Consider the following 17726-nt stretch of genomic DNA (forward strand, 5'->3'; position numbering starts at 1 on the left):
TAGATCCACCCCCACTACTTCAGAATGACCTAGCTTATTAAAATGAGGACTCCTGGGCCCACTCCCTGAGTTACCATACCACCTAGGACTTACCTTGTTGCCAGTGTTGGTGACGATGTGAAGAAAAGGGAACCCGTGTACAATGTTGGTGGGAGTGTAAATGGGTACAGCCATTATGGAAAACAATATAGAAGTTCCTCAAAAAATTAAAAACAGAGCTACCATAGGAACGTGCAATTCCACTTCTGGGTATATGCACAAAGGAAATGAAATCAGTGTCCTGAAGAGATATCTGCACTTTCATGTTCACTGCACCATTATGTACAACAGCAAAGATGTGGAATTGACCTAAGTGTCCCTGAACAAATGGATGGATAAAGAAAATGTGACATACACAATCATACACACACACACACACACACACACACACACAGAATATCATTCAACTTTTAAAAAGAAGGAATCTTGTCATTTGGAAAAACATGGATGAACCTGAAGGATATTATGCTAAGTGAAATAAGCTAGACACAGAAAGACAAATACTGCATGATCTTACTTATATGTGGAATCTAAAAATGTTGACCTCACAGAAGCAGAGAGTGGAATGGTGGTTGCCATGGGCTGGGGGCTAGGAGAAATGGGCAGGTGTTGGTTAAAAGGTACAAAGTTTCAGTTATGCAGGATGAATAATGCCTTAGTCTGTTTTGTGCTGCTGTAACAGAATACCGCAGACTGGGTAATTTATACAAAACAGAAATGTATTGGCTGATAGTTTTGTAGACTAGGAAGTCCAAGATCAAGGCACAAGCATCTGGTGAGGGCCTCCTTGCTATGTCACCCGTGACAGAAGGACAAGAGAGGGTGGGAGAGGCAAAGGGGGCTGAACTCGTTCTTTTCTAACTAATGCGCTCCCATGATAACAAACTCACTCCCGCATGAATCTATGCGTGAAGGCAGAGCCCTCATGGCCTAATCATCTCTTAAAGGTCCCACCTCTTAATACTGTTATTAATACAATGGCAATTAAGTTTCCAACACATGAACTCTGCGGGACACATTGAAACCATAGCAAGTAAGTTCTGGAGATCTAATGTACAGCATGGTGATTATAGTTAATAATATTGTGTTGTATATTTGAAATTTGCTAAGAGAGTAGGTCTTACGTGTTCTCAGCACACACACAAAAAGGTAATTATCTGAGGTGAATGATATATTAGCTTGATTGTGGTAATCATTTCACAAGGTATGAATATATGAAAACATTGTACTGTATGTCTTAAATCTATACAATTTTTATTTGTCAATTATCCCTCATATTAATAAAGATGGAAAAAATTAAAAAGTAAATAAGCTCCAATACCTGATGTGCTTAAAGAATAATCAACCGAATCTTTCTAGAATGCACTCTACTGATCAAAGTATAATTGTAATATAGTAATAATTGGAGAACCCAAAAAGCAGTCTCTCTGCAGCATTTAACATTCATCCAAACAACAATGTTTCTTGAGCCTGTGGGCCTGCAAGTGTGCTAAAGGCCAGGGCTCCTCTCTATCTGACCTCAAAAGCCTCTAAAGGCAAGAGAAATTATTAGCCAAAGATGCTTAGATTGGATTTCCAGCTTAATAAAGCGTGACTATTTCAATATCTCTAGTAGAAAATGTTCTGTGAGGATGGTGGCCAACAGGCAGGTACTAAGTAGGTCTTCCATAGCAGTCCTTTATTGTGGCCAAATCTACTATGAGTTTATAACATCCTAAATGGTATATGATTATAGGATATCAAAAGAAATAAAATATACATTTTTCCTGCCATAAACATTTATTGAGCAACTATTCTCTGCTTTATGAGGAGTAAAGAGATGAATCTGAAGTTTACTAGATATGATATTTTAATTACACATTTATAAAATGGGAATGAATCTCTCTACTATACAACAATACTAAAAGCTGTTTTCTGAGAATCCATGAACAAAAGTGCTTAGCACAGTCTCCGGTACTCAGTAGTGCTCATTAAATTAGATTCATTTAAATGTATCATAGTTCACAAAGCACTTTTGCATGTTTTCTCATTTTTCTTCACAATAGCCATGCAAGAGTAAGGGAGCTAACTCAAAGACAGCGATTTTGCAAAAGCCACATAATGAGTTAAAAATTGGAAGAGCCAGAACCAAAGTCAATTTTCACAACACCTAATTTTATTTATTCCAATATTTCGAGTTGAAATATAGAGGCTTCTTTTCTAACTCTGAAGAAGAAAGTTTATGCTTTCATTAACGTTATTGTAATTCCTGAACTATTAATCACAGAATTAAAAAGATAAGACATTTTGCTTGATTAGAGTTGTGCCTGAAACAATAGGTTAAACCAGAAGAAATTAATTAATTGACTAGTTTAGGGATGAGCTAAGACAAAAAATAAAAACTGTGGGTTTGTGGGTTCATGTGTGTGTGCGTGTGTGTGCACACATGTGCTGAGTGCAACTGGAATTTGTTTACCTGTGAATGACAGAAAAACCAATTAATATGAATTTAAACAGGATAAGGATTTATTTGCCTCACAAAATAAGAAATCTAGACACAGGCAGTCTAAGCTAGTGTAACAGTTCTACAATTTCAGAACTGTTCCTTCTATCTTTCTACTACACAGTCTTTAATGTTTTCACATTTCATCCTCACGCTTGCAGCTTCACAGTTACACAATTGTGGCACCATGTCCACATATCATATCCTCATTACAGCCAGAATAAATGTAGCAAATACTTTCCCTAAAACACTCAGTTTATATCTCATTGGCCAGAATAATGTTACATGGCCACCCCTAGCTGCAAGAAAGTCTAGAAAAGAAACCACTTTCATTTGGGCATATCACCATTCCAAATTAAACCAGGGTTCCCCTAGCAAGACAAAAGGTAAGAATGAATAGCAGTGTCTGCCATTCTTACTTGTTTTGATGTCTTCAGCAACCTTAGAACAGACAAAGAGTTTCTTTTAACTTAGACTCAAAAAATGTTCAATAGGTACATCATGCATAGGCTGCTTCTGATGTGTCATTTATTGTGGCGTTTTTGTTGTTGTTTCTTGTTTTTGTCTCTCATGAGTAGAAAACAGATGTAAAATTGGAGTTAAGATTTAGAAGAGTGATCAATATATCCAGAGAAGGCTAGAAGGAGAATTTCATGTGTAGCATTTCTATAGAACTAGTTTATCAAGCAGAACTCTTTAATTAGTATTAGAACTAATTAGAACTCTTCAATTAGCATTTCCTTTGAAAATGTTTAAAGAGGGCATTCAAAACCAACTTGAATACACATACGACCCTCTCAATTTTTACTGTTACTAGCATTTTCTCCTAGTTTAGGTTATTCTTCCACAGCACTGGACCAAGACAAGATATAGCCAAATGTAGTTTGTTTCACCTATGAATGCAAACTCCTGTGAAAACAATATAAAATAAAAGACATTTTTTAAAATATGGCCGAGCATGGTGGCTCACTCTTGCAATCCCAGCACTTTGGGAGGCTGAGGTCAGAGGATCACTTGAGGTCAGGAATTTGAGACCAGCCTGGGCAACATAGCGAGACCTCTTCTCTACAAAAAAAATTTAACAAATTAGCCCGGTGTGGTGGCAGGCGCCTGTCATACCAGCTGCTTTGGAGGCTGAGGCCAGAGGATCACTTGAGCCCTGAAGTTTCAAGCTGCAGTGAGCTATAAATTGTGCCACTGCACTCCAGCCTGGGCAACAAGAGTGAGACCCTGTCTCTAAAAAAATTTTTAAAAAGAAACAAGAGGAAAAAGCTATTTAGCCTTATAGGTTTGTTATCAGAGCTCTTTTAGACCTGCCCTCATTACTTTGGTGAAGGTTTGCTTGCAGATATTTTAGTTAGGGTGCCACTAATTTAGAAGTGCTCTTTTACAGTTGAGATGGAAATCCAGATAGATCTGCTTTCCAATATGGTGGCCACTAGCCACATGCAGCTATTCAGATATAAATTAAATAAAATTAATTAAAATTAAAATTAAAAATTCAATTCCTCAGTCACAATAGCCACAATTTAAGTGCTTGACAACCACATGTGGCTACGGCTACCATATTGGACAGTACAGATAATAGATCATTTACACCACCACACAAAGTTCTACTGGTAGCACTGCTCTAGATTAAGATTTTTAAGAAGTAATATCAGGACCAAACCTTTCATGACTGTAGTCCATCACTCAGAGCATTTTTAAAATACCTCTTTGGAAACAGTTTCAGAGCCCCTTTACAAACCACATTAAGAAAACAACTTGTTTTATTTATTCTGAGCTTATTGAGTGCCTTGCTAATAGCACATTCCAAGTAGGGCACTACATGTGGGGATTCAAGGAGTAAATAGCCATGGTCCTTTCCCTCTATGCCATGACTCATTACGGGAATAAATAACTAAGACGTAACAGGTCCATAAAGGTAAGTATGTACAACATGCTCTATGAGCAGAAATAAAAGAATGGTTCTAATTAGGACGCTAAGAACCACCTTCTTTGCAAAGAATTCATGTGAATACCATACTAGGGGGTTCAGATTTTTAAGGCTTTGAAAGACTGCTGAAGTATTTTTAAACAAAAGACTGGCAAGAAATTGGGTATTTTGAAGAGGTTGTTCTGGTGGCAATTAGAGCAGGTAAGAAACTGAAGGCAAGACCATTTAACAGGCTATGAAAATAATCAGGGTTAGAGATGTTGAGGGCCTTGACTGGGTCAATGGCAATGGGAATCCAGAGAGAAAATTCCAGAGAGGTCTGATTAAAAATATAAACTTGATAATCATCCACTTTAGTCTTTAGTCTTGGCTCTATGTAACTGCACAATTTTTAAAAATCATCCTCTAAAGATTTATCACATTGTTGGGGATATTCTAAAGAATGAGTTGCACAGATTCAAAACAGTGTTTCAGTATGTTCTATTTTTATAAAAACTAAGCAACACACTTCGTGTGTGTGTGTGTGTGTGTGTGTGTGTTTAAATAGAGATACAGGAGATTTTGTAGATACAGACCAAGGTCTTACTTAATATCTGAAGTTGGGTACGATCATTTTGCTTATCTGTATTTTCTATTTTTTTCTGTAATGACAATGTTTTTTTAAATAAAAGTTATTTTTTAAATAGTAATTTTAAAAATCCACACTCATACCTAAGGAAGAGTTCTGATAATGTTTTTAACAATGTCCACATGGCTAAAATATTTCCCTAAATTTACTACTTTAGGACAACAGTTGAAATATGAAAAAGGTGTTTTTTTAAAAAAATAAGTGGCACTACTTCATAGCTATACCTTTCAAGATATTAGTTATAAAACATGCTTTAGTGACCTGTCACAACCTACTTTGTTATGGTTCACTACATTAATATTACTTTATGTAATTAAAATAGAAGTTATCTATAATTTAGACCTTCTATTACCTTGTAATTTAGTCTTTCCTTCTCTTCCATGGAAATAATGAGATCTCTAACCCCCACTCCCCACCTCTAAATCCCTATTCCCCCACAGGTATAATTAATGAGCTCATGTTTTCCATCTGGACTTAGGAAGGTGAAATGTTTCTCCTGCCTCACTCCCAGTTTTTCCTATGAGTTTATACTTGGATACCATCACTGCTGCAGTCCTCACTGACACTTGGTATAGCTGAAAAGCATCTTCTCCACACCTTTATACAGAATGGTCAGCGTTCTCTGTATGTCCTACTCTGCAATACTCTCTTCTCCCACCTGGACTCTCAGAAGCACACTGGTGGCAGCTGGAAATGTGTCTCTCAAACCCACAAGTTCCCCTAGAGCTATCTTTCTACAGCCTTCCAGCAGCTCACATTGCCATGCTCCAACCCCCATCCTGGAGTGTGTATGATGGAGAGAGGGATGGGGTGGTGAATTGCCAGCATTTATTCAATCAGAAGTAAAAGCAAACATCAATGAATTACTTATCATTTTTGATATGGAACTCACAAGTGAATTAATCAGTGGACTTGTTTAGAAATGGGTTATTATCTACTCTGGTACAGTACCAGAAATTAAAATTTCTGACTTGCCTTGTTTTGCCAATATTTAAGCATTTTGTTCTATTGAATGTGACTACATGTACAGACACACTTTTATTTAGTCTCACACATGAAAAAAGAAAGCATAAGGCATGTAATCCAAATGGTTTCTCATCCAAGCATTTTTATAGCAAATTACTAAATCTAGTTGAAAACATAGGAGAGAGGATAATTTTTCCCCTAGTATTTGTTCTATCAACCTAGACTTTGCAGCACAGAATTTCCTGAATTGTAGTTAAAATAAAGGCTTTACTTTATAAAATAACATTTGAGCTGTTGCTATATCAATGATCAGCATGTGGACCTGCTAAAAGTAGAAAATAATGTTATGTTCTTCCCAATAGGATGAGTATTTCAGAGGTTTAAGAAGGAAAGAAAATCCTGAAAAAGAATTCAAGAAAAATAGAAAGGAGGAAGCTTCGACATAATGTCTGTATACATCATTTCCCTCCAAGGCTAATTAGCACTGAAATACTTTTTGCTGACCATATGGCACTTATTTTATACTTTTTGTTAACTAAGAAGTAAATAGGTAGTGACAGCAACTATATTAAAACCAGAAATCCCTTCCATAAATTAAAATCAGAATTTATAATGTAGAAGGCAACTGTGAACATTAATTAATGTATTCATTACACTGCTTTCTTCAGATCTGCTTGTTACAAATCCTGGGTTTGAAAAACATACAACCCCATCTCAGATGCACTGTATCCAGCACTTATACGAATAACTAAATTATGTAAAATAATAGGTGACACAAAAATCATCTTTGGGTTTGTTTCAGAGATATTTTTGGTTCTTATATTTGGATCTGGATATGCTAGATCTGAAAATTCACTGAACCTCGAGTAAAATAATGAGCCACAGCCTAAAAATCTGAAAACCTAAGTGTCTAGAAATTCCCTTTTTAATAGGCGATACAGCACATTCTTACTTCTCTTAGATCAGCAGGTGTCTCCGAAGCTCCGGTAGACTGAGAAAAGCAAAAGGAGGGGGCGTTGAGAAAGGAAAGGAAATTGTCTATGTGTCTTGTGGTGGGGCGGGGGGTGTTTTAATATCTTGATTAAAAGCTCTCCTCTATTTTAAAGTTTTTACCACTATTTTATGATGATCTGATATTAAGGATGATGCAGCAGAGTCGGGGTATGTCCATCTGTAACTTACAAACGGAAAGGAACAAGGAAGGGTAGGAAGCAGCAAAGGGTTGCGGGGAGAGCAAAATGTAGGCGCGTGGAGACGGGAAGGGAGAGGCGGATTTGGCAGTCAAAAGGGGGACGAGAGGAACAGGAATGGAAAGTGTGGCCTGGCCATCCTACCCTACGGGGGGAAGGGGAGGGGGAACACAGCGTCGCACACCTCCCACCCCCAGGCTTTTCCTTTGTAGGCTGAGGCTATCTGGGCGTGCAGAAAGGGGTCGGTCGCTAAGAAAGGAAAGGCTGCCTCCGGAGGATGTGCAGGCTCGCGGCAGGCTCTCCCGGGGGCAGGAGGGCGGGCAGGGATAAGAGGGGCAAGCAGGGGCCCCAAGGCGGACGGCTATGTGGGCGCTAGGGTGAAAGTGGCAAAAGGCCACCAGCCCAGACCCTTGGGCCCAGGGCGTTGGCACACAGGTCTAGATGCCCCAGGCCAGGACTGTTCGTGAAGGGTAGGCTGTGCTCCTGTCCTACAGGTACCTCTTGGACTGTGTCTATCCCCGCCTGACCCTTTGCAGGCCTCGGCTGCCACCCCTTCCCCCACTCCCCTCAGTCCAGGTCCTCCAGCGCGGCCCCGGCACGGGGTCCCCTCCTCGTCATCTTAGGCGACGTTCTGCAAACAACATGGCGGCCAGGCATCGACCGCGGCGCCTCCTCCCGGGGCCCTTACGGTTGACGAGGTTGGGCTGCGGCCGGCGCTTCCAACCCGCGACGGGCGAGTCCCGGGCGGGGCGAGGAAGCCCGGAGCGGGAAACCGGCCGCCGCGGCAGGGACCGGTGTCTGGTCCGCGGGCCGGCCGCGCGCGGGGGCGGAAGGAGGGGCGCGCGGCTTCGGGGGCGCGCGCTGAGCCCGGGCGTGGGCGCGGGCGCGGGCGGGGGCGGAGCGGCGGCGGCGATTGGAAGCGGCCGCCCAGAGCCCTCTCGCGGCCGCTGCGACAGCAGCACCAGCCCGAGCAGCAGTCCGGCCGCCGCCGCCGCCGCCGCCGCCTTGCGCTCCCGTCGCCCGGCCCGACATGAGTGAGGCGGGTCGGGTGCCCTCGCCCGCCGCGCCGCTCGCAGAGGCGGCGGCTGCGCCTGAGGAGAGGAAAGGGAAGGAGCCGGATCGCGAGAAGCTGCCGCCCATCGTGTCTGCGGGCGCCGCCGCCGGCGCGACCGCGGTAGGTGCCGGGCAGGGGCCGCGGGGCGCCCCGACGGCGAGAGTCGGGAGGGAGGACGGTCGCGCGAGGGGCGCCCGGAGGGCCGCGTCTCCCCCAGGACCCCCGGGCCGCCTGGAGAGATGCACACAGGTCTCCCTTCCTTGGCCGAAATAAAAGAGTTGTGCCTGGTGGACAGCCCCGAACACTTCGCGAGCTGCACCTTCCACCCTCGGGAAATGGTGGGGGTGGTCGGTTCCGCTGGATGTTTTGGGTTATTTTCTGGGGTTTTGGCCCCCACGTTCTCTAAGGGAATGACCTGCATCTTGGAGTCGGCATTATCTGTTGGATGAGCATAGATGTCAGGCAGGCGGAGTGGGTTTTCCACGGAGGTGCCTGCCTGCCTGCCTCGGAGGCGCGGAGATTTCGCCCTTTTCTTCGCTTTTCTTTCCCTTCCCCCCTCCGAACAGGCTCTGCGGCGAGTTTCCACTTAATTGTGACCTTTCCGTTGCTGTCAGGGTAGTGGGAGGTAGATGCATCGGTGATGGTTTTCATTTTTCATATGGTACAGACATGTGACTTAAAAGGGGGAGGCTTTTTGAACCTTTTATTTAAACTCAAGTTATCTAAGCTTGACAAGGATGATTTCTCAGCTGGATTTTTGTAAGGGTTATTTGGAGAGCGCTCTCAGGCTTCAAACTACATATTGCCAGATGATGTCATGGGACAGCCCCTTCCCCCTCCTTTCCCTATTTTCACTGGTGGTTGTGATTCTGGTTACGTTAGCGCATAATAAAAAATGATTTTGCGATTCTTAATTTGACATAATATTTAAATACTTTTTGAAAGTTTACTTTGATATATTTAAAGATCATGACTTGTCATGCAGCTGTGCGTGACAAAATAGTAAAAGTTTAGCGAACATTATACATTTTCTTTATTCTTACTTGCAATTCATTTCTTAAAACCTCCCTCTTAAATGACTAAGAACTTACTAAAATAGCTCAGTCTTCTTTAAAGTACTGTATTAGTATTAGGAATAATGTTTTGATTCAGTAGGTTTTTTTAAAAAAAAAGTCTAAGGGCTGTGATAAGTGGAAATTGTTAAAACAAGCTTTAAGTTAAATCAGTGCAGCAAATTGTGTACAGTAATGACACACATTTAAAAGTAAACCTGCAATTGGTAAATTGGAGCTGCAGATAGGGATTAGCTTGGGAAATGCTTTGAAGGAATTTGTCACCCAACTGCTTGGAGGCCAGGTTCCTGCTGCTGGTACCCTAGGTTTTCAGAGCTTATATAGGAACTTCTTAACTCACAGAGTTCCAACAATTCATATCTAAGTTGGTTGTTTACAATAAATGCATATGCTTGTAGAAATGATTACATGATTGGGTGTTTCAGGTACATGCTCAATGTAGCTGAAAAATTGAAGGTTTGGAATAAAAATGTGCAGAAACTGATACAGTGTGGATACAGGTCTAACAGTTTGTTAACGAAAGACCTTGGGGCTTTGGAATTTCAAGTTTTTCAGATTTTAGAAAGGAAATTCAGTGTGTGTACACACCATGTATTATATAATTCCCACAATGGGGTCCTGGCCAATTATCCATAATCAAGCATATATTAATAACTGCAGGGAAATGTATGTGTGTTCACGATAAAGGGAATAAAATCAAACTACTAATAGCTCATGTCAGATCAGGTCAGGTACATGTTTTTGCCACCAAATGAGTTGCAAAAACATTTCGGTTTTAAGAATTTATAGTATTTTGGAATTGTAAATAAAGGATTATGGTCTGTACTAATCAAAGAGAAGAATAGAGTTCAAGAAATTTTTTAAAATATTGAATTAAACTTTGAAAAGACATAAGTTGTAATAGAAGAGGATGAGGATGAATAGAAAAAATTGAGATTCTGAAGGCAGTGTCTGGTGCCTTATAAGCTCTTTCAGTGTCGGTACCATTTTTTTTCATGACTTTTTTTTTTTTTAACAGAATTTATGGCAGAATATATGTGGTGGTGTGTGTAGTTTTCAAAGAGAGATTTCCAGAGCTGGAATTCTGAGCTATAGCAGTGAAAAGCCTAAGTCTAGAAATATGTATTTGCTGTGTCCAAAGGGCAGGAAAGCCAAGAGAGCTGGACGAAGACTGAGTTTCCCAGTCCATGGGGAAGGCATTGGTGTATGTGAGGAGGGGAATGGTCAGGGAAAGACAGCTTGTGGCCCGTTTAGTTGTTTTTCAGCCTTCTTGTGGATTAAATGGAGCTTCTGGAGGTTTGCTTATGAACCTAATTGTCATCAGTAACTTTTTCTTTGAGCCATTTCAGTGATTCTTCCTTTTTGCTGCAGGCTAACAGCTCTGTCTAGTTTAGATTCTACAATAGTGGCTTCTTCAAAAAATCATTGTATCACGTTTATGAGAGTGTGGAAACAATTTAGAGTGATGACTCACTAAAATAAATAGACCAGATTATGATGACCCTAATTAAGATTGAAGAGTTTGGGCTATATCCTGGATGTTTAAAAAAAGGGATGCAGGGGTAGGAGAGAGGGTGCTGGAAAAGGCAACCCTAAAGTGACTGATCCTAAGAGTACCTACGTGTGAAGGAAGTCCACTCCTCTAGCCAAGAGGTGCCCAACACAATGGTCTCAAACCTGACCACAAAGTTACGTTGGTAGCATGTTAAAGTCTTAATTTGAACACTCAACCAGAGCATGGGTTTTAAACCTTTGATGTACAATAGAATCCCCTGAGGAACTTTTAAAGCCGTTATTACCAGGCCCAAATTTAGGCCTGTTAAATCATAATTTCTGGAGATGACACACAGGCAACTTTTTTTTTTTTAATTCCCCAAATGTAGCTAAGATTGAAAATTGACACTCTATGTTCTGAATTAGAAGCTCCATGAGTGAGACCCAGGAATCTGCATTGTTAACTACACTTCCTCAAATCTGCTCCTGGAGCGGCATTTGAAATAGACTGGTGAAAGCTGTGGATTAAGTGAATGAGGGACAGTAAAAAGCAGGTGTGGTGGGGGAATTGAAAGAAATGGCAGTTGAAGTGTTTCTAGTTAGAGTTGCTCAAGACAGCACCCTCAGAAGACTGTCAGTGTTTGGGGTCTGGCCTTGCTGCTGTGAAGAGGTGAATCGAGGAGAATAAAGAATTTGAAGTAGTCTATGAGTATGAAGGGCCGATGATGTGAATATTAAATTTACTGATGCTGATGGATTGGAGCGGAGAATATTACAAATTAGTTGCTGTTGTAATACAGATATTTTTTTAAAAGTGGCGAATTGGGAAGGAGAAAATGCTCAAAGGAGAGGCAGAAATTACAATGGCAAGTGAGGATGGATTTGTCTACTTCATTGTTTAATCAAGTGAAGAGGAAAAGGAGGTTCTCCATGGGCTTAGGGTACCAATGAAGTGGGTTCAAGAAAGAGCTAGGTTTGACTAAGGTAGGGGAGGTGAAGGGAAATGGAGGAAATCTGTTTAGAATTTTAAAGGGAAGTTAGCCCCTACAGAAGATGAGAGGACTAGCTTGATGGGAAGAGCTTGAGCAGAAGCATAAGGTATGTGGAGAGGATTTGATGGGAAGTCCGTAACAAGACTGAGAAGTTTGTACATGTTGTCTGTGGTGTGTATAAATGGGGTTGATGGAGTCCCTGTACCAAAACGTAACTAACAATTATTGAACATCTATTATGTTTAGCTTTGCACTAGTGCTTCAGAAAACACAAAGAGAAGGCTTAAAAAATGGTTTCTCCCTCAGGGTATGCCAGGCTAACGAGTGAAAAGCAATACTAAAGGCCACAATGAGCTATAGAAACAATTTGCACTATAGGAGATCAGAGAAAGGAGATCAATGTGTGCAGAACTGTGAAGAATGGCCTTGAAGTAAAGGTAATTATTTAAGCTGGCTGCCCATTGAAGGATGATAGGATTCGGATGGGCAAAGAAGGTGGGCAAAGTAATCTATTGGGGAAAACAACATGAGCAAAGCTTAAAGGGAAAAATTAGGGAGTGAAAGTGAGCTCAGTGGAAGCATGCTGAGAACTTGTGGGAGGGAGGTAAGATTGCATGGGGGCTGGAGCCAGATCACTAGGCAGAGAAGTTGGGACATTTTTTTCCTGTGGTTTGTGGGAAGCCATTGGAATTTAACGACATAATGAAATCAGTGGTAGTGTATAGTTAAACTGGAGGAGGGAGGAAGAAGAAAGTGAAGGAAAGACCTTTGTAGTTCATGCCTGAGCTGATGAGTGCATCCACTAGGGTGGTGGCCATGGCTAACGTGTAAGGAATGGAAGAATCCACACAATGTGGAACCTAACTAGCTAAAGGAAATAAAGAGAAGGAAGATTAATAAAGAAAAAGGACTCTAAGTTTCCAGAGGAGGTCTCTCAGAGAAAAATATTTACATAGAAAGGCAGGCCAGCCAATAGCTTTGGCTGGTGTGTGTGTGTGTGTGTGTGTGTGTGTGTGAGAGAGAGAGGAGGTTACCTAAACTATGCCCAGCTAGGTGTTTGGAACGATCTTGTATAGAAAATCTTGTGCCCTTTGTTCATTATATTCTAAACAAGAAGTGAGATGGGAAAGAATGAATACTATGATGGTAAAAACATTTTAAATAATTTAACAAACTATAGATATTATAAAAATATATCATGTATACAGGGTATACTAACAAATAATAGCTATGTATTGAGTGCCTACTCTGTGCTAGTCATTTACTATGTATTCTCTCATTTAGTCAGTTAATACAACCAAAAACAATCACACCACAACCCTGTGAGGAAGGTACTACTCCCATTTCACAGAAAAGGAATCTGAGAGTCAGGTTATGTTTACCTAGCCAAAGGGTAAAATGAGTAGTAATGAACAGAAGTTAGTTTATAACTGAGATGTTTCTGACTCATGCTCTTTCCCCTATTCTGAGCACTCTCTCTCTGTCTGTGGTCCTAGGTATGGGGCCATGTGGTGCAAAGAGACTGCACCTATTGCAGTATGTCTAGTTTGGAAAAGAGCGCATGGTCCAGTAATGAATTTGTTCAGATTTTTGTTACTAGAGGTAGAACTATTATGGGAGAGAGAGATATTTTCTAGGCTATCTGATCATTTTGGTTTTAATATTATGATATAAATATATCATTAAATTCTGTGTAAAACCAATCTTATTAAAGCAAAATAATCTGAGTCTTAAAACATAAAAAGAGAGGACTATGGCTATATATTATAAATACATACTACATATGAGTGGATTGTAAAGTCTGTCAATTTTTTTTTTTTAACTGCAAAGCCATATGTAGTTGTTTGCTTATTCTCCATTGATAACTCTTCCAGGATGATAGAACACAAACAATTTGACTATATTTAATGATTGGAGTAAAGCAGTCATTATAGATTGTGAACCAGAGAACCTCCAAAAGCATCAAATACGATACTGCTTTGCTATTTGTAACTTTGTCTATAAAATGGGGAAAATAATAATAGCACCTACCTCATAGGGTAGATAGGAAGTATCAATTAATTAATACACATAAAATATTCAGTAAAAAGCCTTGTATAACAGTAAGCACTCAAGTATTAGATGATATTATTAAGGCCATGCCCCACATAAGGACATTTCGGTCAGTGACGGATGATGGATCACATAATCTGACAGTGGTCCCATGAGATTATAATACCATATTTTTACTGTACCTTTTCTGTTTTTAGATATGTTTAGATACACAATTGCCAATGTGTTATAGTTGTCTGCAGCATTTAGTGCAGTGTGTGTTATAGTTGTCTGCAGCGTTTAGTACAGTGACATGCGGTAAGCAGTTGCTCTTTCAAAATAGGTACAGCTACTTTAGCAGAGTAGCAGCTTCTTTTGGCATAGTGTTTGGAAATTAACTTGATTATTTTTAGTTAGAGTTGAAGAGAGCATAGAGAAAGATCAACTGAAGATGGGTGGGGAAGTGGGTGGGGCTGAGAAAGCTCTGGGAACCTTTGATTTCCCTACTTTTTCTCCTGTTTTTTTTTTTTGTTTTTTCTTTCCCTCTAGTATTATAGTTGACTCGGTGGGTAGAGGATCCCTTCTTGTGTGGTAAATGTTATACTGATGAGTGTTATATGCATAACTGCTTACTCCTAAGTTGATATTTGTAACTTTGAGGATCTGTGACATTTAGTAAGCAGTCAAAAAACATTTTGTTGGAATGAGTGTAATCAAATGAATGTGCCTTCTAAAAACAGAAATTGTTGAAACTTTACTAATTCAGCTGAGTTGAAAAGTCAATCTGAAATTTAAGTTGTCATATATTTCAAATTAACCTGGTTTTAATCCAGATGTTTATATTAAAGAACAAGACTCTTAATTGGTTGAAGAATTATGACTGCATCAAATCCAACATGTTTAAAGTAGTATTTTACTGTATAAACATAATCTATTGATGCAGTTTCTTCTTTTCATATGTTATAAATAAATAAAATCTCTGATGCCACCTTGCCTTCTGATGATAAATGAACACTGTACTTTCTGAGCTTCGGGACTAATATTTGTAGGGTTAATTTTCAGTTATTTTTAAGATAAATTGCATTGTGATTTTTTTGGTGACAAAATTTTATTTCAGAATCCACATCCTAATTTCTTAGTCTCATTTGAAAGATAAGGTTTATATCACTTAAAGAAAGCTATTCCATTTGGGCTGGTATTATTTATTTGGAAGGGAAGTTTGCACCTTGAAAGTAGCAAACTTTTCACATCTTAAAGGAAGGATGCAGAACAAAGTTAGCACTTCTGATTTTATAACCCATCATCCTAATAGGAAACTATTTAAAAAATGCAAAAAAAGAGAAACAAAATATCATTACTCTGTAACAAGGTTTAAAGTAGTCTCTTTTGTAGACTCTATATGATATGATTTGGCCCTGATGTGGTCCTGACTTGTACTTTAGGTCAGTTTATTTTAAGAGTTGTCAAAGCAGGGTATCTTACATGTTTTTTATTTTAACTTAAAACATACAAATGTACATTTGTTCACTAGTCTTTTGACATAATCTTTGCTCAGTATCTCAGGAAACCACTCTTTTGAAAAAGTAGTTTTTATATACGTCATAGATAGTCCCTGGGCTGAGACTGAAGGATGAATTTTGTAGACATAGAAATTTATCTTAAAATATTTTAATTGAGAGACTCTAAGATAGTGAGATATTATGGCTTTAAAGTGTTTCATGATGGAACAAAGCCAGCAGTTATTCCTTTATCAAGGCTTGGGTTATAATATGAACAAAAATGTTTATCTTCGAAGTCAATTTTGGGGGTATAGAGGATGATCAAAGTAAAGTTTACCAGGATTTTGAATATAGTAGAATTTGATGTTCGTTACAAAGCAATCATGGAAAACCATGAATATCCTTCTTATTGGCATCTGATATAAAAATATGATAAATCACAAATTTAACTCAGATGCGTCTGTTCATCAGTAGAGGTTGAAAGTAGGAACTCATGTGTTCAAATAAAATTTAAAACATAAGATTGAAATATTATATGTTAGTGGCAGAATAGGTACTCTAAGTATTTGTCTATTTAAATATTTGGAGATTATTTTATATTATAATCTTATGTAAAATTTGTGTGATCATATAGTAAAAAAGACTGTTGAAGTCCATATTAGATGCTTGTGAAATATGCTTTTTGATTAGTTATTATGGTTACACATAACATTTTCCTGCTGTTTGCAATATTTATTGAACTCAAGGAGCTTAATAAACTCAGCCTCTGCCTAGAGAGTCAAGTTTATTATTTATTATGCCAGGTTGAAATATTTTGAACATTTTTTTCCTCAATGAATTCTTAAAGTGTTTTTCCTCCTGTGTTCTCTATTTATACTTATCTTCAATCTATAACAGCTGGTTGAGTATCCTGCTACTATCTGTTCTTCAACACATCCAGCCCACTGTTTGTAGGCTGGCCACATTCCAGGATTTCATCTTTAGTATTCTTCTTCTGTGGGACTCATAGATAACGTTTCCAAAACTCTTCAGGAAGCCAGATGTAACATCTGTGGTAGGTCCAAGTTTCAGAAGCTTTGTAAAGTAATGTTCCTTAACATTTAATTTATTCTGAAGTTTTATGTCATATCAATACCCGATAACTTCTTGATTTCTCTAATTTTTAGTTAATCAGTTTGTCATTGCACAACAAGCTACCCTGTATTTTCTCACGAAAGTCTTAGGTTGTGTGCAAGATTTCTCTTGTGCAAACTGGTATGGGGCAGCTGCTGTTCTAAGGGTTGCTTTTATTAATCTGTCAACCTGTGAAAATGTCTGTGATTAATTTCATGTCATCTCAACTATCAAGAACATAGTCATTTTACAAACAAGAGACTTATTAGACCAAGGAAATTTTTTATATTGTTTAAGCTTTTTTGATTACAAGAAATAGAAAACTAGCCCACTTTTCCCTCCTTTTGGCAAAAGGCAATTTCTTGGAACAGTATGCATAGATTAGAACCAGAAAGCAAACAGGAACAGAGACTGGCTGGTTTTTGTGCCTCTGCTATTCTCTCACTCTTAGCTGGTCAGTTTTTTCTATAGTCCTCTGCTAAACTCTGGAAAGATTTCCTCTGATTGACTTGCTAGTAAGCATCCTTGTCTGTCAAGACAGGCTACCTAATACATGGCCACCCTGCCTACAGATAGGCTGCCTTTTGGTTGAGTGCCTGTCTGCTGTAATCCATGGCCATTCCTGCACAGAGAATAGCAGCAATGCTATGGAGATCATGAATGGGACAGTTTAAATAGAAGAGAACATTGGATTTGGCAGCCATGATAATGTGCTCAATATGTCTTCCCTTTTAAACCTTTGTACTCTTCCCACCACAGGCCTTTTTCCTCTTCAGTAAAGCTTCCGAGCAATCCCTGCTCATTGGTTTCATTTCCTAACCTCCCATTCATTCATCAGTCCATTTCATATAGTTTCTGCCACCACTATTCCCCTGAACCTGTTGTCTCCATTGTCCTTAATATTTCACAGTTGCTCATTCCATTAGGCACACTCTTCATCATTTAACATTGTTGACCACTTTTTTTTCCTTGAAACTTCATTCTCCCTTAGCTTTTAACTTATCACCTTCTTCTGGATTTCTTATCTCTTTGGCCATTCATTTGTAATCTCCTTTGTCAGCTCCCATTATACATACCAATATTTCTTTCCCACAGTTCTGTCCTTACAATAGTTTTCTATTGCCATGTAACAATAACCCTATCAATTATAAAAATTCTGTTATTTGTCATGAGAAGCATGCTTTTGCCTAGTGAGCACTGGTTCCTTTTCTAGTTACTCACAAATCATG

The 17726-nt window shown here is 39.3% G+C and overlaps 1 protein-coding gene across 2 annotated transcripts in view; it reads left to right on the plus strand.

The window, feature by feature from the left end:
• The first annotated feature begins 7031 nt into the window (after nt 1–7031).
• The window catches only part of HECTD2 (HECT domain E3 ubiquitin protein ligase 2), a 63978-nt gene continuing 53283 nt past the window's right edge, over nt 7032–17726 (plus strand). The window contains exon 1 of one of the 2 annotated variants that reach the window (XM_069459794.1): nt 7032–7212. Coding sequence is in view for 1 of the 2 variants with exons in the window: in XM_069459792.1 (XP_069315893.1) it covers nt 8272–8415 (144 nt within the window). In the remaining variant the exon portion in view is untranslated. Of the gene's footprint in view, nt 7213–8170; nt 8416–17726 lie in introns of those variants that run through there. The other variant, XM_069459792.1, reaches the window with a different exon arrangement.

The sequence above is a fragment of the Eulemur rufifrons genome, chromosome 28 (assembly GCF_041146395.1).
Source record: "Eulemur rufifrons isolate Redbay chromosome 28, OSU_ERuf_1, whole genome shotgun sequence".
NCBI lineage: Eukaryota > Metazoa > Chordata > Mammalia > Primates > Lemuridae > Eulemur > Eulemur rufifrons.